At 34.1% G+C, this 24244-nt stretch overlaps 1 protein-coding gene across 8 annotated transcripts in view; it reads left to right on the top strand.

Moving 5' to 3' along the window:
- CBLB (Cbl proto-oncogene B) overlaps nucleotides 1-24244 on the top strand; it is a 221128-nt gene that overhangs the window by 116843 nt on the left and 80041 nt on the right. For all 8 annotated transcript variants that reach the window (XM_042955715.1, XM_042955716.1, XM_042955717.1 and 5 more), the window contains 5 exons: nucleotides 2547-2703; nucleotides 10336-10457; nucleotides 13804-13941; nucleotides 17464-17551; nucleotides 20355-20486. In XM_042955715.1, the coding sequence (XP_042811649.1) occupies nucleotides 2547-2703; nucleotides 10336-10457; nucleotides 13804-13941; nucleotides 17464-17551; nucleotides 20355-20486 (637 nt within the window). The remainder of the gene's footprint in view (nucleotides 1-2546; nucleotides 2704-10335; nucleotides 10458-13803; nucleotides 13942-17463; nucleotides 17552-20354; nucleotides 20487-24244) is intronic.

Raw genomic sequence — 24244 nt, 5'->3', positions numbered from 1 at the left:
GACCCTCCCCCGTTCATGCTCTGTCTCAAAAATAAATAAACGTTAAAAAAAAAAAAATTAAAAAAAAAAAAAAAGAAGTCATTGCATGCTGTTTCTGCTCTTCACTTGTGAACCCCTTCTCCTCCCTGATATTTTCGATGGTGGGTGTTTGATTCAGCTGATCAAAGGAAAGGTACCTGTTTGCAAATTTTGTATATAATTAGTTAACCAAATAATGCCCTTCTTAATCCCTGTCACTACCCTATGTAAGCATATCTGGACCTTCGGTTTATCACAAGTGAACTGTGAGCAAGTGTCATTTACACAAGTGCCACAGAAATGTAGCTTGCTCCTTTGTAAATTACTGTCCCAAAGTAGTATGTCAGACTACAGTTTTAGAAGTTCATACATTTTTTTTTTATAATTTTCTCTGGGAAATCATTGAGTATTGGAAGGAGTTATGGTCTGCATGCTCCTTAAATATTGGGATGGAGATACATATATTTTTATGGTAGCAGGTATTAAAGGTATCAGGCCCATTGATTTCCTTTTTATACTTTATATGCAAGACAAGTTTCTCTTAACATTTCTATGCAAAACTAAAACATGCCATTCTTAAGTCAGTAGTTCTTTGTTTAATATTTAAAAATTTTGAATATGAGGGTTCATGTCCCTTTTATGTGTTGAATATTTGAAACTTTAATTTGGAAAAGACAAATGTGCTTCTTAAGCACTACTTTAGCAGTAACTGTAATGTAACTGGACACAATTTCATTTTTACACTTTGCCATAAATCAATGGCCTCCTAACATTATCAAAAGTTATCCTTGTTTTCTGAGAACAGCAGCATTTTGTTAACCTTAATCAGAGCTTGACGTGTGTTTCTTCTAAACGGCGTCTGATGTGGTGTATCTCTTCGGTTCTCTGTGGTTTCCTGTTTTTTTTTTCATACATAGAGAAAAACCTTTTGATGTAGTCAGCCTCATGTTTTTCTTTCTTTTAATGGTCTATCAAGCCTAAACTTTCTTATAAATGCAGCATAGTATCATAAGCCTGTCTCTCCATTCATTTGTTCAGCTTGCCACAGACCCCTCCTTCTCTGGAACTCCTCCAGCACTGCCTTAAATATGCCTCCCCTCCCCACCTATGTTTTTTAGCATTACACATCTTATTTCTACCCTGTATGCGTGTTCTTCAAGGACAGATAGTATCTTCTATTTTCATAGGTGTATTTCTCGACACTGCCTTACCTTAGCAATAGATCAGTGACTCTCAAAAAGTGTTATCCCCAGACCAGCAGTGTCAGCATCACTTGGGAACTTGTCAGAACTGTAAGTTCTTCAGCTGCACCTCAGGCATACTGAATTAGAATATCATGGGTTGCGGATCAGCAATTTCTGTCTTAACAAGCCCTTCCACGATCCTGATGAATGCTCAAGTTTGACAATCACTGAAATGGATAATTATTGAGTGAATATGAAGTTGTACATTTATGGTGATGCTTCACTGGGAAAATTAGTATAGGAAAGGGCCAATGTAGTCCATTCTGAGCCTTTTATTTCTTAAGAGATAATGGTAAAGAAAAACCTAATACCTAAATATGTACATTCTTAAAAGAGGGTGTATATAGCTCTTCTGATGTCCTACTGTGAAAACTGCAGCTTAAAATTTTAAAGAAACACAAATGATTTCTTTCTTCCACTTATTCAAGAATAGGCATTTAACATTCCAAAAGGAGGAAAATTAACTAAGGGATGAAAAATGAGTGTTACTTATTTTCATGGTGGGAAGGAAGTAGGTGAATGTCAGAAAATGGTCAGATGGAGGACAGACTGGGAGACTTCCCTGAATACCATTTTTTGCTCTTCTAAGTTTTTGAAGTATGTAAATGCATTACTTAATAAAAAATTTGATGCATAATATTTAAGAAAAGTAAGTTATGAATAAATAAATTTCCACATGCTAGCCAGTGTTGTTGGTTAAAAATATTAACATTTTCCTTTGTATTAATATGAAAAGGTTAAATAGCATGTGCTTTTTATCTGCAGAATACAAGGAGGTAATGGCTAACATGTCTTCATGACTTTCCACCTGAGCTTTCTCAAAATGGTGGATGTAAATTACTCTTTTGTACCATGAGTACATAATTCCTACTATTATATGAACCCATAGTCTTACCGTTATTTTAAGAAAATAGAGGGGAAAAATTAACTTGATGCAAAGTCAAATGATCTTGTATACACAAGAGGTAAGACACATAGGACTTTGACCTAATCCCTTCTTTTGGACGTATTTTTAGAAATATGTTGATAGGCAAGGATTGTTTGAGAGAGAAGTTGATTTTGATTTTTGTCACATTCTTAGCAAATAGAAAACAGTCCAGTTAGCAAAACCTATTACATATGTTCTGAATTATGAACATATCTTTGTCTTTTTTGTCAACTATTTATCTTTTAGTACAAATGCAATTAATTCTATTAACATTATGATTGAACTCTTCTGTTTCAGTGGAAGGTATGTCTTAAATGACACTTGATTCAATTACTCATTTTTTTTTTCTTACACAGGACTATTGTGCCATGGAAAGTATTCAGACAGTGCCTTCATGAGGTTCATCAAATTAGCTCCGGCCTGGAAGCAATGGCTCTGAAATCAACAATTGATTTAACTTGTAATGATTACATTTCAGTTTTTGAATTTGATATTTTTACCAGACTCTTTCAGGTAAGCTTTCTATTTGCTGAATCCTTTCCTCCCTCCTGATTTCCTTCCTATGTGTGCATGTGGTGTGCACACGTTTGTTCGTGTGCACATGTGTGAGTACATCTCTCTCTCACACACAAGCATGTGAGAAATAGTCTCATTTTTTGGTAGTGTATAATTTTGAAGTCGCTGGTGTAAGTTTTTGGTCATTGCTATAAGTTTAAGGTTTAAAGTTTGGCGTATCAGGTTCTGTGAGGCTGGTGATTGCTTGTTAGCCTTGAGAAGATTCATGGAAAGGAGCTTTGTTTTAAATTTCCTAGTTTCTCACTTTACTTTGTCCTTTTAGCCCAGTAACTGACAGAATGCAAATTTTATGGGTGGGTATATGCTGAGGTATATGGGTGGGTATATGCTGAGGTTGGAACCCAACTTTTCTGCTTTGCGTCCTGTGTTCATTAGGTGAGAAGAGATATAGTAAACTTTGCAATAAATAGTAAATTTATCATGTTCTGTAGAGAAGATCCCTGTGGTGTATACTGTTTTACAACTTACGTTGCTCATTCAACCACATATTATAAACGTGTTTTCATGTCAATAAATCTTTTTCATCAATACAATTATTGATTTCCGGTTGCTATGTAATGTTTTCATCAAAATAGTATGTCATTACTTTAATAAATTCCTCTTTTGGAAAATTTAGGGTTTCTTTTTTGTTCCCCTGTTTTCTAATATGTATGGCTGTGATATTAACCTTCTGGTCCTGTTTATTGTTTTTCTTTTTTAATCTATCCGTTATAATTGTCTTCACATAGCTTTTCAGAAGCAGGTACCATTAAATGATGTAAGCTGTGTGCTATCATTTTATTCTTTTGTATATCTTCATGGAATTACATTAAACATGAAGACTTGAAATTTGTGTTTTGAATTTGACTATGCCACTAAATTGTATATCATCTATGGTGTTCAATTCAAGTAGTCACAGAATGAAAGAATCCCACTTAAAATCTTTATAATTATAGTAATATAAATTATATAGTAAGTGAGGTAAATTGATCAGAACACAGGCTTGCTTGTATCCTGATGGAATTTTTTTATTATTTTAAGTCTCAGTAAGATTTATGCATTTGAAACGTGCTTTCAACAAATGTTGGAGTATAATATTGGTTTTCATGTTTTCCATGTTATAAGAATTTTGCTCCTTTGATTTATGATTCTGCTTGGCACTAGTTTACAAGGATCTGGTGACTGATTTATGTAAGAAAATAAAATTGTGTGGGATTAAGTTTTAATTTATGAAAGAACCTGTTAACAGAAGGCAAATTAACTCTTGTCAACAATACTCATAGAATACATTGTTTTTATTACAACTTTCAGATCATAATTCTACCTAGGTGTATAGGATAAGAAATTAGATAAATGATTGCAGAAATTGTGTTTTTGCATATTTTCAGTTTACATTAGTTTCATGATTATTCCCTTGGTATATACAGGTACATCTTGGAGATGCTGCAGGTTCGGTTCCAGACCAGTGCAATGAAGTGAATATCACAATAAAGCAGTTCAAAACACTTTTTGGTTTCCTAGTGCTTATAAGTTATGTTTACACTATATGGTAGTCTATTGCATGTGTAACAGCATCATGTCTTTAAAAAGCAATGTATATACCTTAATTACAAAACACTTGATTGCCAAAAAATGCTAACCATCATCTGAGCTTTCACTGAGTCGTAATCTTTTTGTTGGTGGAGGGTCTTGGCCTCAATGTTGATGGCTGCCGACTGGTCAGGATGGTGGTTGCTGACGGCTGGGCTGGCTGTGACAATTTCTTACAATAAGGCAACAATGAAGTTCACTGCATTGATTGACTCTTCCTTTCACGAACAATTTCTCTGTAGCATATGATACTGTTTGAAAGCATTTTGCCCACAGGACTTCTTTCAAAATTGGAGTCGGTCCTCACAAATTTTCCCGCTCCTTTATCAACTAATATTCTCACTCTTTTGTTGTTGTCATTTCAGCAATCTTCACAGCATCTTCACAGGCGTAGATTCTATGTAAGAAACCATTTTCTTCCCTCGCTCCTAAGGAGCAGCTCTTCATCCATTAAAGTTGTATAATGACATTGTAGCAATTCAGTCCCTCTTTAGGTTCCACTTCTGATTCTAGTTCTCCTCCTGTTTCCGTCACATCTGCAGGTACTTCCTCCACTGGAATTTTGAACCCCTCAAAGTCATCCTTGTTGGTTGGAATTAACTTCTTCCAAACTCCTGTTCATGGTGATATTTTGACCTCTTCCCATAGGTCACAAATGCTCTTAATGGCATCTAGAATGGTGTACCCCTTCCAGAAGGTTTTTAGTTAACTGCCCAGATCCATCAGAGGAATCTATGGCAGCTATTGCCTTACAAAATGTATTTTAAAAAAATAAGACTTGAAAGTTGAAACTACTCCTTGACCCATGGGCTACAGGATGGATGTTGTGTTAGCAGGAATGAAAACAACATTAAACTCGTGCATCTCCATCAGAGTTCTTGGATGACCAGGTGCATTAACAATGAGAAGTAATATTTTGAAAGGGAACTTTTTGGCTGAACAGTGGGCTGAAAATATTCAGGAACTCATGTTGCAAACAGATATGTTGTCATCCAGGCTTTGTTGTTCCATTTCTAGAGCACAGGAAGAGTAGATTTAGCATAATTTTTAAGGGTCCTAGAGTTTTCAGACTAGGGTATGAGTATTGGCTTCAACTTAAGTCACCAGCCGCGTTAGCCTCTAGCAAAACAAGAGAGTCAGTCAGCCTGTCCTTTGAAGCTTTGAAGCCAAGCACTGACTTCTCTCTAGCTATGAAAATCCTAGATGTCATCTTCTTCCAATAGAAGGCCACTTCATCTCCACTGAAAATCTCTTGTTTAGTGTAGCCACCTTCATTAATTGTCTTAGATCTTCTGGAGAACTTGCTGCAGTTTTTATATCAATCAGCACTTGATGTTTCACCTTCCACTTTTATGTTACGGAGATGGCTTCTTTCCTTAAACCTGATGAACCGACCTCTGCTAGTTTCAAGCATTTCTTCTGCAGCTTCCCCACTTTTCTCAGCCTTCCTAGAATTGAAGAGAGTTAGGGCCACCATGTAGAGCACTAAAACTTTCATCATATCAGCAATAAGACTCCTGCACTTTCTTATTATTCATGTGTTTGCTGGAGTAACACTTTTAATTTCCTTCAAGAACTTTTCCTTTTCAGTCACAACTTGGCAAACCGTTTGGTGCAGGAGGCCTACCTTTCAGTCTGTGTTGCCTTTCAACATGCCTTCCTCATTCAGCTTGATTATGTCTAGCTTTTGATTTAAAGGGAGAGATGTGTGACTCTTTTTCTTTCATTTGAACACTTAAAGGCCATTGCAGGCTTATTAATTGGCCTAATTTCAATGTTGCTGTGTCTCAGGGGAGAGGGAGGCCGAGGACAGGGAGAGATGGAGGAATGGCTGGTCAGTTGAGCAGTCAAACACGCATTTGTGGGCTACATTTGATGTCTTCTATCGATGTGGTTTATGATACCCCTCAAAATTACATCAGTAAGACCAAAAATCACTGATCACAGAGTCACCATAACAAATATGACTTAAATATCTGGAATATTTTAAGAATTACCAAAATATGACAGACTTCAAGTGAACAAGTGCTGTTGCAAGAATGGTGCCATGATAGACTTGCTCAGTATGGGGTTGCCACAAACCTTCAATCTGAAAACAAAAACCCCACAGAAACACAACACAATATCTTCGAAGTGCAATAAAGCAAAGCACAATAAAATGAGGTATGCCTGTATAGGCTATTAGGTTACTTTTTAAAATGATTTTAAGGTACATTTTATAAAAAAGATTGTGCTCCCTGATACTGATCATTTTATAACAGAACCTCTCTTTTCATTAAAGATTTCTGATAATTTTATAATTTTTTTTTATTTAACATGATACAACACAGACATTTGAAGTAGTAGAAGCTTTGTTTCTTCCCCTCTCTTCCTGAAGGAAGAGAAAAAAGATTATTTTCATACATTAAACCTAACTGTTCATTCTAGGAAGAATGTGTTTTTTGTAGGGAGCCTGGACAGCTTTTTAGTGTGGAAGTTAAATGCTAGAACGCCTCAGTTATATATTAGAGTTATGAGGCCACCTTAATGTTGGTTAAACACTTACCAAACTGCTATTTAATATGTGCACATATTTTCTTATAAGCTGTTTCATTTAAAAGAGTGCAGGTAATCTTAATACTCTAAATTACGTTTATCTTATTTATGCTCACTGGGATGGGAGAGGAAAAGAATCTTTTTAAATAGAATTACTGTGAAAAGTTTTAGATAACAAAACCAAAAAAATATCTATGGACAAAAATGTCTAGTCTCTTTTAAAACACATAATTATAGAAGTAGCTAAAGAGCTCTTGTTAACTCCTATATATTTCTATGACTTTTCACTTCTTTTGGTTTCATTACTCAAATGTTTTAACTAATCATACATGTCCCTTAAAATATTAGGAAATTCGTTCTATGAATTGGAAAGTAGACATATGAACTTTACTTACCTTTCATTTTTATACAACTTTGAGTAATAGTTTTTTAAGTTATAATTATGCATTCTGTATGAAAAAATATAAGTTTTGTGAGTAGTGTACCTGCATGAACATATATTCTTCTGCAGTGACAATGGCGGTGGCTAATTAGTAGTGAATTCTAATATCTGAATTGTCGGGAATGGGATATTTAGCAGAATGGGATCTGAAAGTAGGAAAGGTACATGCTCCAGATTGGGGTTTGATGTAGAGAAATAGCATTAGGGTTTGAAGAAGTCATAAGCGGGGACTGGGAGAATTGGCCAGGAAATGGAAGAAGAAGGGAAGAAAAGAATGTAAAGCCGGATACTAGATACATTCTTTTCCACTCTTCCCTTATCCTGATATTCTGCCAGCACATGAACAAATGCCGGGAAGTCATTGGAATGATCTTACAGTGGAGACCTTCCTCATTTCTTCTTTCTTCTGCCTTTAATCTTCTCTTTCTCCTTTCCAGGAAGTTCAGAGATTCTGCGGTTGGCAGGTACTAAAGTCCTGGAACAGAAATAGATGGATTTTGCTTCTCTCTACTCTCTCCCCAGGGCTGCTGCCCCACTTCTTCCATTTCCCCACTACTAGAGGAGATTGGGTTGCTGAGAAATGGGGCAATAAATTTGAGGGGTGGTGGGATAAAGATTGTGTGATTTGAAGGAATATATTTGTGACTATGGAATATATAGCATCAATGGAATAGGGAACAAAAGAAGAGAAGGAAAGTCATCCATTATAGCAAGAAGAGAGTGAGTCTGGACAGACCAATCCAGGCCCCTCTTCCAAAATAAGTTGTAAGTCATTAGACAGCTATTCTTGAAAATAGTAGCATTTTGGAAGAATGGAGGGAATAGCTTCCTTAATTCACTTAATTAATTTCTGTAATCATTTAAGAATCTGTACATTTTGTGTTGGTGGGTGTGAAAACATTTCCTTTAATCTAAAAACAAATTATAAAAATAATTCTTTTTCTCCAAAGCATTTTATCTTGCCTTCATTAAGCCATTAGTTGGCAAAATACTTAAGAAAACAAAACAAGTATACAAACAAAAAAATGTAACTACCATGTGTTCTGACTGTGGGTTGCATTCACAAGAAAAACAGTACACAGACTCTTTCTATTACAAAAATATTTTTGTAGTTAGAAGCTGGCCCTGTGGATTTGTACTAAGAAATGGTTGCTTAATACTGTAGCTGTTGACTGAAAACTCCAATTTCAGTTTTTTTCCACCTGTATTCTGATCTGTGCATTGGCTCTCCGTAAAGTTCAGTATCTTTTTTACAACTCCATTAATTTTTGTAGACTTTAATGGAAGTGTCCCAAATATTTTATATTTTTTCCATCCTTGCCCTTTGTAGGTGCGAAGTAGAACAAAACAAAACCCAGTGCTTATACTAGCAGTTATTTCTGTTTTTAAAAACATAGGGTGATAATCTTCCAAATATTATTTATGCAATTTTTAGTCATGACTTTGGAAGAAAATTAGAAACATGTTTTGGTTTTTTCCAAGTACGTAGAAACTCTGATAATAGTGTTCTCCAGAGCTCCTTTTTGCCCAACTAGATATTTTAGTGTGATAGGGAAATACCCTGAAGATTTTTCTTGTTATGTCAGAAAAGGTTAAAAAAATTTTCATCACTAAATAATTCTTTCCTTTGTTATCCCCATCTCAAAGATACAATCCTTGAAGAATTCCACCTTGTGAATCTGAAACTTGCTTAACAATCATTGGGAGCAAGTCTCAAAACAAACAAAAGCCAGGAACCCTCTACCAATTTCAACCACTTTCACTTGGCAACACAAAATACCTTTTTTTTTTCTTTTATGTAGAAGATATGAGTTAATAATCTGGCACATCAGCTAGAGTATGCTGCCAAGTCCTTGGAATAAATGTAGCTTCAGCCTTAAAAATGTGGCAGAGATGATTCACTCACACCCTCAAGCAAAACTGTCTATCACTGACTGCCTTTTTTCTCTTGCCATGGTAACTGGAGGGATAGCTAATCACATGAAAGAATGCTACAAATTCTGTGTGTGTGCATTTGTGTGTTTCTGTGAAAGATTTTTAATTTCCTGACTGCTAAATCATAAACCTTTTGTAACTGTGCAAGAATTAGGCAAATGTGAGCATGAGCACCAGTCTCTTACCATGGAAAGAATGGTAGGTTGGGAGTCAGGGCCTTTCAGACAAGTCACTAGCTAGAGGAACTTTTCAACAACAGTTACGCCTTCCTGGTCACTATGTTCTGATCCTACATCCATTATAGTATCCCCTTGGTGAACAAGACCTGCATGTTCCTTACTCTTATGTAGTTTGTGGTTAATATGTAACCTTTGCCAAATCACTTACATTCCATGGTATGGCTTCTTGTTCTATAAAATTAGATACCTTAAAAGTACAGTAGTGAACAAAACAGACACAAAGGGAGATAAGGAATGTGATGAGAGTTAACAGTTTTAAGTAGAGTGGTCTGAGAAGGCTTCATTGAGGTAACATTGGAGAAGAATCACTTACGTATTTGGAGAAAGAATTCTGGTAAAGGAATCAGCAAATACTAAACCTCTGAGGAAGAAGAGTATCTTTGTGTTCACACCAGCTACAAAGAAGCCAGGGTGCCTGGAGAAGAGGCAGAAAGTGGGAGAGTCATGACAGATAGGCACAGAAAGGGAGCTGGACATCAACCCTGTGAAGCTCTTCTGGACCATTTATAAGGACTTTGGCTTTTACTCAAAGTTAGAGGGTTTTAAACAGGAGAGTGATGTGTGTTAGGTTCCAAAGTGATCACAAATGCTGTATTGGGAATAGAATTTGTAAAGAAATTGTGTGTTTTTTTCTGTTTTGTTCTCTGTATTCCGTCCTACTTTCTGCCTAATATTTCTCCAAAATAGAAGAAGGTATTATTACATGTTTGCTGTTAGGCATTGAAGGTTGACCTAAGCCACATGAACTCATCCAGGAGATTTCAGTAACTATTATTAAATGATGGGTTGGCATATAATTGATAATTGATATCATCTAGATAATATCTTTTCATTTATTCATATTTTTAGCCTTGGGGCTCTATTTTACGGAATTGGAATTTCTTAGCTGTAACACATCCAGGTTACATGGCATTTCTCACATATGATGAAGTTAAAGCACGACTACAGAAATACAGCACCAAACCCGGAAGGTAAGACTCTTTAACAGTAATATTATGAGGTATATCTAATGATGAAGAGTTCTCTCTAGGTCATTCTTAGGTAAATCAGTAACACCCAGGTGAGTGGAGGGAGGGAAGGAAATGCTAATAGGGCTCCTGGTACTTCTTAATTGTGTCCTTTAAACTGATTTTGTTGTGCTGGTACTGAAACTGTGTTCATAAAGTAAAAGAGGATGTGATACCATGTAATTTGATAAACTTAAAATTTCATTAAGTCTCAGAGCTCTGATTTTTCAAATTAGAGTAGGGTATTAGCATATTGTCTGTTTTCATGACACCTGTGTTTGTGTATAAAATTGTATGTGTATATTTGAATACTTAAATATTGTGCTAAACACAAAGTAAATCAGTTTCATGTTCATTATTTTAAAGTATTTTTCACGATATTTAATTTGGTTCAATGATAAACACATAATGATATGTAAATACATATGAACAAATATAAGTATATATATACGTTTACCTATACATACATGATAAACGCATGTAAACATATATAAGCCCATTGTTACAATCCAACCAATTTCATGTCCGTAAGAATTTCTTCCAGAATACCTTATGCTTCTTTATAGCTTCAGAATTTATGTTTTATTTTCTTAAAATTTTTTTTTTTTTTCTTTCAACGTTTTTTTTTTTTTTTTATTTATTTTTGGGACAGAGAGAGACAGAGCATGAACGGGGGAGGGGCAGAGAGAGAGGGAGACACAGAATCGGAAACAGGCTCCAGGCTCCGAGCCATCAGCCCAGAGCCTGACGCGGGGCTCGAACTCACGGACCGCGAGATCGTGACCTGGCTGAAGTCGGACGCTTAACCGACTGCGCCACCCAGGCGCCCCTATGTTTTATTTTCCAGATGATGAAACTGGGTAAAACTCACAGAGATTGGCTGTTTTTGTCAGTCCCTGTGGCTTTGGCTGAGAAATCATACTTTATTAATGTCAAATCTGGGATCAAAAAGTCTGTCTCCTGGTTTGTGCATTTTGCCCACGTCCCACTTAGAAATGTGTTAGGTACCTAGTAGGCATTTGTACTATGGCAAGCAGTGAGCTGGGTGTGGCAGCAATGAGAGTCGAGACCTGTCCTCACACTCACATTTTAGTAGGAGATGCCATTCCAACATCCATGAGTACAGTGATTTCCATATGGGAGTCATTTCATTGTAGGAATGAATTTCTTTGTTTTTTTTTTAAGGCTGCATTTTTCTTCTAATACCATTTTTATTTGATTTGTAATGCAAATGGTGTTTGTTCTTTAACAAACTAGTTTATAGTACAAGCCAGTGCTGTTGATTCCTTTTTCTCTGCCATAATGAAAATCTCCATCTTTTTTATATTTTCAAACATTTATATGTATATAAAAAGAAGGCAGGGGGTACAGAAAACAGTTTAGTTCCTGTGCAAGTCTTCTGTGTAGACTAAGGAGAGTTGGTTCTCATTGAGATTTTGATGGTGGCTTAAATGACTCATTCTGTTTTGGTCAAGGATCTCTCATAGCCAGATTTTTCCATAACTTCTGTTCCATAGATTGGCATCAAAGTATCTTCTTGTTCTTGGAGTATGATTTGAAAGATGGGCTATGTTTAGAATTACACAATCATACAAATTTAACACAGAAGTTATTTGGGAAATTAAGAAACCAAGTCCCTTTTGTGTTCTCTTGTTCAAGATCACAGAGATAAATAATGTTGGAAGAGAACATTGTTGGGAGCAAAAGCCAGGCCTCATCACTATTGGAATAGTTCTCTTAATAAAAGGACAGCGCCCTCCGAAAGGATGTCTTCCTTTCCTTCCCAGCTTGCCCTGTAACAATTTATTCTGCTAGGTTTTAGGCAAAGATGAAATGGTCAGTCTGTGGTAAATTGTTATGTGTAAAGTGGGATGTGGTATTTAAAATGTAAAGTTTAGGAAAACTCAGTGAACAAATAATTTTGATAAGTACTTGTTTTGCGGAATACCTGCTAAACTGTTACTTCCTCTTGGAAAGTATTTCTTTTCCTTGGCTTCATGGTACAGAAAATAGTGGGGCCTATTCCAAAGACATTTGAGTCTCTCTCGTTTTGCTTTTTTGGGGATCCAGCTGACAACCATAAATCTGTGTGCAGTTATTTTGACTATGATTCTGATTAAGGATTCCATTAATTGGCAGGATGGTATTCTATTTTCAGGCTCTCTAGGAGAATATGTTTTTGGACTTTCTTGAAGAGTCCTTTCCAAAGGATCTAAAACGAGTATGAAGTTCTTCGTATCTAAAAACCACAACTTCTTCCTTTCTTTAAGAACCCAGTTTTCTTTGAAAATGAAACTACATTGCAGTGCTAAAGATACAAGTTAATTAGATTCAATAGCTGTTACATATGTTAAGTATCCTGTAAAGTTATTTTTATAACACTTGGTTCATCAGTAACTAATGTTTATTAGGAGAGAGGAATTTGTCACATACGTATAGCAATCACGGTACTCAAATATAGCAGATTGTTGACCTACTTTTGAGCTACTTAAGGGGTTATAAAATCCACATATAGTTTTCATGGTGGCAAGATTGAGTGCAATACACTTAAACGTAAATGAGCTAAAATGAAATAAGTAGATAGCTATGTTAATAAATAAATAACAATGAATTCAAAACCAAGTCAGTGTCTGTCATCAATTTAATTTATATTTTTGAACTATTTTGCCTTCCTGTTGCAAGACATTGAACTGGACAGGGTTAGACGGTAGCCATGAACTTAATCTAGTTTGCCGTCTCATTAATATAGTTGGGCACTTTTGATCTTTCATTTAAGGGTGAATGGCTGAAATGCTTGAAAGAAAAGTTATTATTTGCAAACAAGTCATTAACAACAAAATATGGATAGTTTTAAAGTTTCAAAGTAATATATTGAATTACACAGTATAAATTGACTCAGTTTCTGTCTGAGGTGACAAATTAAATTGTTACTTCTTTATTTTTTACTTTCCAAAAATGATTCAGGTCCTAGCTGTTTCATGCCATCAACTATTTCATATAGGGCACCTGCTGATGGGGATGGCAGTAGAACCTTTGATACTCAAGTACATCAACTTCAGTTCTTTTGTCCTATAGCCCTGGAGGTATTTAAATGGAATTATTATCAGAGCTTCTTATACAGTTCAATGAAGGGAGTTTTACAGATCAATGAATGGAGAAGGACAGCTTCTTAAAATAAGAAGATAGAAACTTATTTCAGATTTTCTAAATTATTCTGTTTATTCTTTGACTTTAAAAAAATCTAAGAGATTGTTTAGTAGTTAGCATACATTCTGAATGTGACTAAACATCATTTTCTCATGTTTTACAGCTACATTTTCCGGTTAAGCTGCACTAGATTGGGACAGTGGGCCATCGGTTATGTGACAGGGGATGGCAATATCTTACAGACCATACCGCATAACAAGCCCTTATTTCAAGCCCTGATTGACGGCAGCAGGGAAGGATTGTGAGTATGAGAAATGGGAGTCAGGGTGCTTATTATTCCCCAATTTGAAAGATAGACACTGCTTTGCGATGGAGAGAAAAGATCGTCTGATGATCTGGCTGTTTTGCTTTGTTTTATTTTGTTTTTTCAAGATTAAGGAATGGGTGCTCCTTACTTTTTACTGTTCATCTCTTAAAATAGCCATTTTAAGGTAACCGATTTGAATTAAACTAATATTTTTTAGGCAATAAATTCCTACATCAAATTAGAACATGAGTTTGTATCCCTCACAGGGAAAAAAAAAAAAGCACTTAACAGTAGTTTAGAATAGATGAAAAAAACTTATAAGATAATTCTTTTTTTTTTTAATTTTTTTAATGTTTTTATTTATTTTTGAGACAGAGACAGAGCATAAATGGGGAGGGTCAGAGAGAGAGGGAGACACAGAATCTGAAACAGGCTCCAGGCTCTGAGCTGTCAGCACAGAGCCCGACGTGGGGCTCGAACTCACAGACTGCGAGATCATGACCTGAGCCGAAGTCGGACGCTTAACCAACTGAGCCACCCAGGCGCCCCAGAAGATAATTCTTTAAAATAACTGACTTCTGTTGCTTCATGTAACCCTCAAATTGCTAGTTTTACTTTTTGACCAGTAGTAACAGATTTTCTGTTTCTTCTTATTACCCTTTTCTCACTCCTTCCTTTCCTTTTGTCTTTGTGTCTGTCTTCTGATATTAAATCCTTGCTCCAGAATTATGTTGGTAGCTGAATTCAGTTTATCTTAAGCTATTATTTTTTTTAATTTAAAAATAAGTTTTCCTTTTTTTTTTTTTTTTTTTTTTTTTAGAGTAAGAATATCTTTTTTCCTCCACAAAGTGTAGATAATCTGATAGGTGCCTTCATAGTAAATACCTCTCTTTCATTTTAGTCATTGTAGTCTATGTGCCATTCCCTTCATGCTTTTGTTTTATTTTCTATTTTGTTCTATTGTCACATCATTATGCTCACTTTTCTTGCCCTTTGCCTTTGCTAAGTAATTTAGAGACAGATATTCCCTTATTTGCTATAGCACAGTTTGTGATAGAAACCTATCAGGAGAAAGTCCACCAGAGTTAGCAAAGAGCAAATAATTTAAGTTACACCTTTTCTAAAATAATTGCAAAAGAGAAAAAGTGGTGGAATATATGTGAAGGAAAAAAATGCATTTTTTTTTATAAGTTATGAACTTTCAAGAAATAGTTACATGAGAATTGTAGGACAAACTAGTACCAAGTGTGTGTTTCTATTTTTTTTTAATTATCATAAATTTTATAGCTTTTGATTCACTGATAACAGGATTTTGTTTTTAAGAAAATGTGCTGTAAAGTTTTACTTTAGAGGTTACGAGTGGGCAAATCTGTAAAGTTAGTAATTTTGATACAGCTTATTTATATTGTTTACAATGCCTTCTATCTGGTTTTTAAAAGCCAATAAAAAATAACAAGTTATATTGTAATCAGTGTTTAGCCTCTGAGCTCCTATGCAAATCAGCTGTTAATATTTACACACACACACCCTTCAGAGGCATTTAGTTAGTTGAATTTGAACTTTAGTGATAGATTACATTAAAATAGGTCAGATTAACATTTTAATCTTACTTAAAAATAGATTAGATTTTTAGATTACATTAAAATAGATATTATTTATTATGTTCGGTATTTTTTTTTCCCTAAGATGAGTAAAACACAGGATATTATCTGGTCCAGCTATTATCAAGGTCAGCTGTCTTTTCCTTACTTATAGTTAACCCAGTATAGTGTGACATAGGTAATAAAGAAGTTCACTTTGATAACCAGCCAAGATTCTTTATTCCTTACTTGCCATTGAGAGGGTCTCATCAGTACACCCTCATTTACTGAGGACAGTAATCACTGAATTGCCCCTTACACGTTAAATAGAACCTTTTAACCTTTCCTCTAGCAACCTTATTGTTATTTTTATAATCTTTCAGTTTTGAATTCGTCATAGAATTTATATGTGTTTTTAAAGTGTGATGATGATGAGCAAAATGTTATGTCATAATTGTTCAATCTGGCCTCATTTTAGGATATAAAAGGAAAGCTACTTACCAACTTTTGCTTAGTGCTCTTCATTTAATAATTGTAGAATTTTAATCCACCCCTGTGATAACACTCTAAATATGTCATTACAAATGTAGTCAACTCCTTTTTCTAAATTGTAAAAAAAAAAAAAGGAAAATTATCTCACTGATCTGTTCCTTACTGTATGAGAATTATCTGTCATCTAAGTTCAATTATTTTTGTGGTTTTCCTGGATGAATTTTAACACTTATGAACATATTTATAGACTAAGGATAAATATTTTTTGTTACTCCACAGAAAAGATTTAGTATAGTTTTGCTCCTTAAAATATTGACCACGGTAGTATTACATTCTTAATTTTTCATTGCAGCTAGTTAGAATAGCTCCTAAACAAAATTAACTATACCTTAATCAGTCAGCATGACCCAGCAGTAATGTTACCATTTTGTAAAATCTAAAATAGATATTTACCAACACAATTTCATTTTTGAATGAATGAATGAATAAAGACTTTTAGCACAAAAAGATGGCATAATTACTACCATTTTTAGTTCTAATTTTAATCCTCTGTAATAGTAGAACCTCGGGGCGCCTGGGTGACTCACTGGGTTAAGTGTCTGACTGGAATTTGGCTCAGGTCATGATCTCATGGTTCATGGGATCGAGCCCCAGGTCGGGCTCTGTACTGACAGTGTAGAGCCTGCTTGGGATTCTCTTTCTCCCTGTTTCTCTGCCCCTCCCCTGGGTGCACACATGCTTTTTCTCAAAAAATAAATAAATAAAATTAATAATGGAGCCTCATATTTATAAGTGATTCTGTGTTTGTAGCTTGAAGTAAATGAAACATAATTGTAGCATTTTGTAATTTCTTTAGATGTGTGTGTGTACGTGTGAGTGTGTTGGTGTGTGGCTGTAGACTTGTATGTGTGTGAGAATTTAAATGGAAACACAGAGGATGAGAAACTGGAAAAACAGGAATATCAAAACGGTATTTGCATAACTCTTGTAGGAAACCTGTGGGTTTTAATTCCATTTTTCCCTCAAGTTACTAAGCATGGTGTAAAACGATGCAGTTCACATTAACTGTGCTTCACATGAAAAGACATAATCGTTGCAAATAGGTGTACATTCAGAGTATTTTGGAATAGACCATGAGTGACCAGAAAAAATAAATTTTTAACTTACCTAAAAGACATACAGTAAAAAGTATTTAACTGAAAATGGTTGCTTAGTGGCTGAGTCCATGTTCATCCTGTATTTCTGATATGAAAATGATTTCTAGTTTTTAAATGTTCTAAAAGTAACTTGTAATATTATGCAAACAATAGCAAAGCTTCTTGATGTAAGTTACATAAAAAAGAAACTTCAGCATATGGGTTTGAATACAGAAGAATCTGATTAAATCATCTTAAATGCAATTAAAAATTGTGCATTTATAATAAAGTTTCTGTTTATAATCTAGCTATCTTTATCCTGATGGGAGGAGCTATAATCCTGATTTAACTGGATTATGTGAACCTACACCCCATGATCATATAAAAGTTACCCAGGTAAAGACAGTTTCTGGTAATGCATTTATAATTATGTATCTAATATTTTTGAAATAAAAAGCATCCTCTTTTACTGTAGATAAAATTTGGTACCGGCATTTCATGCAAAAGATACTTACAGGAATTCTAAGAGTATTTGGAAAAAATACTTTCTCCATTTTTTGGATAAAAATGTCTGCTGTTAATATTCTTACTTCCAATATAATATTGGCATTTATGCAGAGACATAGATAAACCCATAGATGGGCAGATACATATGAGGAGAGAGTTACAGATTGAGAAAACTCCAAAGAAGATTGGAATAATAATATGCATTAGCTTTTCGAGTCAAATGTGTAATTGAAGTTTATTGAAGGTCCTAATTATATTCTTATAAATCCATTGTTGGCGACCCCATAAATTGAATGAGAGTGTAGCTTGGTTATAAAGCCTTTCTTGAGGGTGATATTCAGTAATTAATCAAAATCTAAACAAAACCATTTTTGACTCTGGATTCTGTATATACCACTCACATACACACAGAAACATCTGTACATCGGGGTTTTCACTTTAGCAATTTTCCTAAAAATGAAAAATTATAAATACCAAGCTATTTAATCATAGGTTAAGTAAAGCATAGTATATTCATACTGCATTATACTAAAGTCATTACTGAGAGGAAGGTAGCTCTATATACTCACATGGGAACTTCGGCATCTTTATTATATAAAAAAAGTTCCATTACTGTAAAGTTCAATTATATAACATTTCATTTGTAAAGTAACATTACATAAGTTCAATTTCTGGAAAGAAAGAAATTACCATATATGAACATATGAACATACTTTTTAAAAATAAAAATTAAAAACTACCAAACTGGTAACATTACTTAACTGAGGAAGTAAGAAGTTTTAGGGAATTAGGAAGAAGATTGAAGAGAGAAAATGAGTATTTTATTCTATGTTAATCTAGTTTTAAAATACTTTATAATTTAGATATTTTGTGCTTTGTATAATAAATAATAAAAATCAGAAATTACAGATTTGGGGAAGACAAGAGATAATTTTTTTTATTTCTAATTGTCTAGATTTAGTCCCAGTGGTCTTGGTATTATTATGTGAAACACATTTGTTGACATATGTACAGTTGATGGGCAGTTTTTGAAATTTAATATATAATTGACATTATTTTGATTAGGTAAATGATTCTATATGTTCTAACACATGTATGTGAAAGCACACTTGCAAAAATAGTTCCTCTTTTTACAGCCACTGTTTAAAACTATATATATTCAGGAGTAGTATCACCCCATTAAATTATTCATAAATATTTGAATAAGTTACCCCTTAGGTTGCATTGAGTTCTGCATCTGTGATTTTAGCTTATTGTAATGTTTTAAATAATTATAAAGTGGTCCTTTGGGTGTCATAACAATTTAAATACTTATCTATTACTTTAGAGACTTCAGGGACTTAAAATTTATTTATTTATATATTTTAAAAGTTTTGTTTAAGTAACCTCTACCTACACCAAATATAGGGCTTGGATTCACAACCCGAGATTAAAAGTCAGACACCCCAACTTATAATTTAATTTTAATTGCTTTCAGATTTATTTAGTTTTTATCTTGATCCATTATCATCTTTTTTATTTCTGTAAAAATTATATAAACATACATACTTCATACATACATACATACATACAAACATACACAACTTATATATGAATGTGCATGCGTGCATGTGTGTGTATCTTTGTATGTAGATGTATATATATTTTTCTCATCATGATGATAAGATCTTTTAGTATGCTACAGGCTAAATATTGTCATTTATTTATCCTGCCCAGGGCCAGGTTCCTAATAGACACTTATTGACTAAAACACTGCCTTTTTTAAATGAATTTTAATTACTTTTCTTTGTATCCCTTTTAACACCTTTTGTTTTCATATTTTCTTTATACTTACTGATACATTTGTGTCTTCTTTGTGACCTAGAGCTTTTCAATATTTAGACACCAAGAATTTTACTATGCCAAAATGTTCAAAACTAGTTAATCAAGAGAATAGATGTTTCATAAAACAATTTTTGGTTGCTGAAGTGATTAGTTTTCCTGATGGTGCTAGATTGGGAAAACAGTATGCAATTTAGAGTTAGAAATTTAATATAGAATTTGAGGAAAATAATTTAAACTTGTTGAGCCTCAGATATTTTTTTTTTAATCAATGTGTCTTATTATGCTTTGGAGATTATATGACATAATAAATGTGTACCAAAGTATGTAGCATGCAGGAAGGGCTTGGCAAATGCTGCTTTTCTTCTGTTCCAGAATTTAATGTTCAGTTAGAATAATATATATATATTTTTTATGTATGTATACATTATATATGTTATATATACATATTATATATATATACATTATATATATCATACATATATATTTCCAATTTTGAAGTGAATTTAGGTGAGAATGTGGCATTTACAAAGAAACTAAAACTATTTATATTTTCTTTTAAAACAGTAAGTTTTGTCTTTTGAGTCACTATTAACGCAAATCCCTTCCTAAAGGAACAGTACAAAACATTAAGTAGTCTGAAGTATTACAAAAGCTTATAAAATTGCTGATATAAGCTCAAATGTTTTAAAAAATGATTTTGTCGACCAAATTGTGATTACCAATTTAAAACATGTCTTAAGTAGTAACATTCCTGACAGGATCAAGTGTGAGGCATTTACTGTAGGTCATTGTATTTGAGAAAATTCAGTAGTACCAGTTCATGTTAGAAATACATTAACTTTGCCTTTTTTTCCCCCCCAAATTCCAGGAACAATATGAATTATATTGTGAAATGGGCTCCACTTTTCAGCTTTGTAAAATTTGTGCTGAGAACGACAAAGATGTCAAGATTGAGCCTTGTGGGCATTTGATGTGCACCTCTTGCCTTACAGCATGGCAGGTATAATCAAGATTTAATGAGCAACACTCATGTCTTCCTTATATTCTCTGTTGCTATTTCTCTTTTCAGTTTTCTTCATCTTAATCATTCAGCAAATGATCTGATAAGTGCTTTCTTGGAGTAATTTGAAAAATCTCATGTATTTGATTTTCTGTCTTATATAATTTCATTTTTCTTGCTGGCTGTGTTTTATATTGTTTCTTTTGCATGTACAATTTAATTTTAGGATTTAGTCATGAGTAGTTTGTAACTCTGTGACACCACTGATTTCAGAATGTCACATCAGTATTTCCAACTAATCATATTGATGTGATTTATGGTGGGTCAGATTCTATTTATAGTAGGTCACCTTCTGAAGCAAAATAAATCCCAGGAAATAAATCTTACGTTGATGTTTCAGCAGGCCCTTTTCCTAGGAGGAGATGTGGCTCCTATGTCATGTATGTCAGTGGCTGCGAATGGGAAAATCTGATGGGGAAAGTCTCCCGAATACTTACAGTTCTCACAGAAGCAGGCATAACATTTTCCAGTTTACCGAAGCAGAATCCAAGTTACCTCTTATGCAGATATTCAGTAAATACCAATTGGTTTGATGTTTTAGAATAAGACCCAGAGAATAACTAGTTTCCTCATGGGCTTTCTTCTGTTTCTTTATCTGTAACAGAGGTTGTGGGTTGAAAATGAGTCTGGACAGATTTCCAGTTTTGAATATTTGAAGGATTCACAGAAGATTTTGATCAAGTCATTTTTTCACTGCTGTTTAACATAGTCAGTATCGAAAGTCAATATTGTTGATGGGGTTAAGAAAGCAAGTAATTAAATTTTCAAACCTTTTTAGAAATTTTGCTATTGAGTATATAATCGACATCCCTACCCCATTCCTGAGCCCTGTCAGGCTTGATCTTCTGTCTAACCAATAGCCTCGGCATTGCCTGTGGAAGAGGGGTAGCCTTAGAGGCTCAGGCCAGGAGAATGCAGGCCCAGGAGCACTGGTGCTGTTGAGCTCATTACTTGGTAATAACATATAATGGTTTTCACAATCTTATGAAAAAGAACGCCTTCTTCCTTTGGGGAGGTTTGAAAGATGGAAGAAGCAAAAGAGGAAGAACTAGAAAGTGAGTTAAATTTGATTTACTTTTTCAGTGCCATTTCTGAACTCCCAGACATTTTTGCCACCTCAGTAAAAATTGTTCAACATCCCTACTCTTCTCTCTTTCAGTGTGCATAGGTTTGTATTTTACTTAGGTTTTCCTTGATCTACTCTCCCTAATTTCCCTTTATCCCTTCATGATGTTGGTGAATTTTGTGTAGTACAGGGAGAAGGTGGAGGAAGAGGGATGCTCAGTGTGGCATCAGCAAACTCATTCTCAGTGTGTAGGCACTTGATTGCTGTGTAAGTTATGTTAATAATTGCTCTGCAGACGTAACAATGTCTTTTTATAAATGACTTTCAACAAGTTATGCTGGTAGAAGAGAGAACTATGTTTGCAAGTGTATTTCACCTCAATCAGTAGAAAATAATACAGAGATATTGAGTCAGTGCCTGACAGATAGGACTGTGTCTGTTATGATGATTTGCTTTACCTGATAACCCATTCGGTATCTCAGGGTAAGTAGAGGCCAATTAGATTTGTCACAGTTGGATTGTGACTTTGTATTGACTTATGCCTTTAGGGTGGTTGTATGGTTTTCACGGGTACAAAGAAACTAAAACTTTATATTTCTTCCTAAAGAAAACCAGAATTTTTGGCTGGTACAAAATCCCAGTACTCTGTGGCAGTATGCTTGGTTTTGGCCTCTACTCTCGGGGCCTTAGTCTGGGAGCATACACATATTTACATATGGCAGGACTTGGCGCCTTTAACTTGCTACCTACCTGGTATTTGGAAGTTAAGTCGGTTAAAAGTCAGAAGCTCCCATTAGTTTGGAAGAAACCTTTGATTAGTAAAGATTGTTTAAAGCATAATACAAAATAGCTGTTTACCTCGAAGCCCAGAGTAAGTAAAACAGTATGACTGAATATAAAACAAACAGATTTTATTTATTTTAATTTTTGTATACAGCTTGAAAGAAATTTATGTTTAAAATTTCAGGGACAATAGTATACATTCTATTCAGTAAGTTTGTAAACTATTTGCAACAGGTATGTTGTGTGCAAAAGACACAGGAATGTTTCCCTGTCGCCATGACTGTGTTATTAATCCTTTGTCCCTTACATCACCACACGTTTCTGTATATTACTGTGTATTCTCCAAATGGTACAGCTCCTCAGTGCCTTGATTCACTTCATGATTTCTAATACTGGTCTAATGGCCTTAATTAAGATGTGCCCAGTCATATTTGTAAATTGTTAACATTTACTTTTTTTTTTTTTTTTTTTTTTACTCTGAAGTAGTTCTCAATTTTAATTTTAGAAATTGAGGAACTGAATAAATTGCCAAGCACTGGAAACAGTCTTTGAGTAAAATTTTAGCAGAAGGTCATTATAAAGTGCAGTAGTAGTTTAGTAAGTGAACTAAACAAAAAAAAAAAATGACAAATGAAAAAGTACTCAGAAAGTTGAAATAATAATCAGATTATATCACACTGTTATTAGCAAATAATGTTATTTTAATCTGGTCATAGAAATTTGCATATAGGTTAATGAAAAATGTTCAAAAGCATTATTTCAGCATTATTTTTAATTCTTCCCACACAAAATACTTTGTAATTACTAAATATTCTTGTAATTAATAAATATTCTTGTAATTAAAAAAATTTATGTATGTACCTGTAAACTCTTACCTCATTGTATTTGTATTGTAAACATTATATATTTACCTATTTCTCTTCTAGAACCTAGTTTAGAATCCCTCTCTTCTAATATTGTTACTCAGTAAATATTTATGGACTATATGGTAAATAGTGTAGAGAGAAGACTAAGATTACATTGAAAACATGTTAAATAGATAAATTAGATAAATTGTTGATATTGTAGATCAAATGTCTTAGTTCTTTTCATTTCTCTTCTGAAAACTATCTATGATTTTTTTCAAAGACCTTTTATTATGCTCAAGATCTGAGAATGAATTCTAAGAATTTTAATTCTCAGATTTGTTCTATTCAGTAGCTGCTGGATGATTCCCTTCAACTTTTCACATTTTTATTTTGTCCGCTTATTTTTGAGCCACATTATTTTACGTTTATTGCTTGCAATAATGCTGGCACTAACCTAGAGGCAGTGAAGCTGAGTTCCTCTTTATTACTTTTTTAAACCAAAAAAACACACATGGTGATCCCTGATTCATGTTTTCTCTACACTGAAGAATATTATTCTTGGGCCAGGTTTTAAGAATTCCAAAGTGATATACCATAGTCTTTATGTCTCACTGGGATCTTAGTGGTCAAAGGAAATGTCAACTTTTGAACATTTCCACTTTGGGATAACCTGAATATTTCTACCTCTGCATATAGATTTCACAAAGTAGTACTTCCTGCCAACCAACACATCTGCCCGTTTTCATATAATATGAATAGCAATTTTTGACAATCATTTAAATATGTTACTGTAAAATGCCCATTACTTAATAAAAATCAAATTGTTACAAAGTTATTCCAGTTAAAATGCAGTTGACAAACTATAGATCTGCTAAAAAGCCCACCTTATGGCCTCAATCACTGCTCACAGGATTTAACCTAATTGATGGTGAATAGAGAACTAAGAACAGTTATTGAACATTTCTGTAGTTCTGCAGTATATTGTCAGACATTGTATCTAA

Source organism: Panthera leo, chromosome C2, assembly GCF_018350215.1.
Source record: "Panthera leo isolate Ple1 chromosome C2, P.leo_Ple1_pat1.1, whole genome shotgun sequence".
Lineage (NCBI taxonomy): Eukaryota > Metazoa > Chordata > Mammalia > Carnivora > Felidae > Panthera > Panthera leo.
The sequence above is the reverse complement of the archived record's forward strand: the minus strand, read 5'-3'. Positions and strand labels throughout refer to the sequence as shown.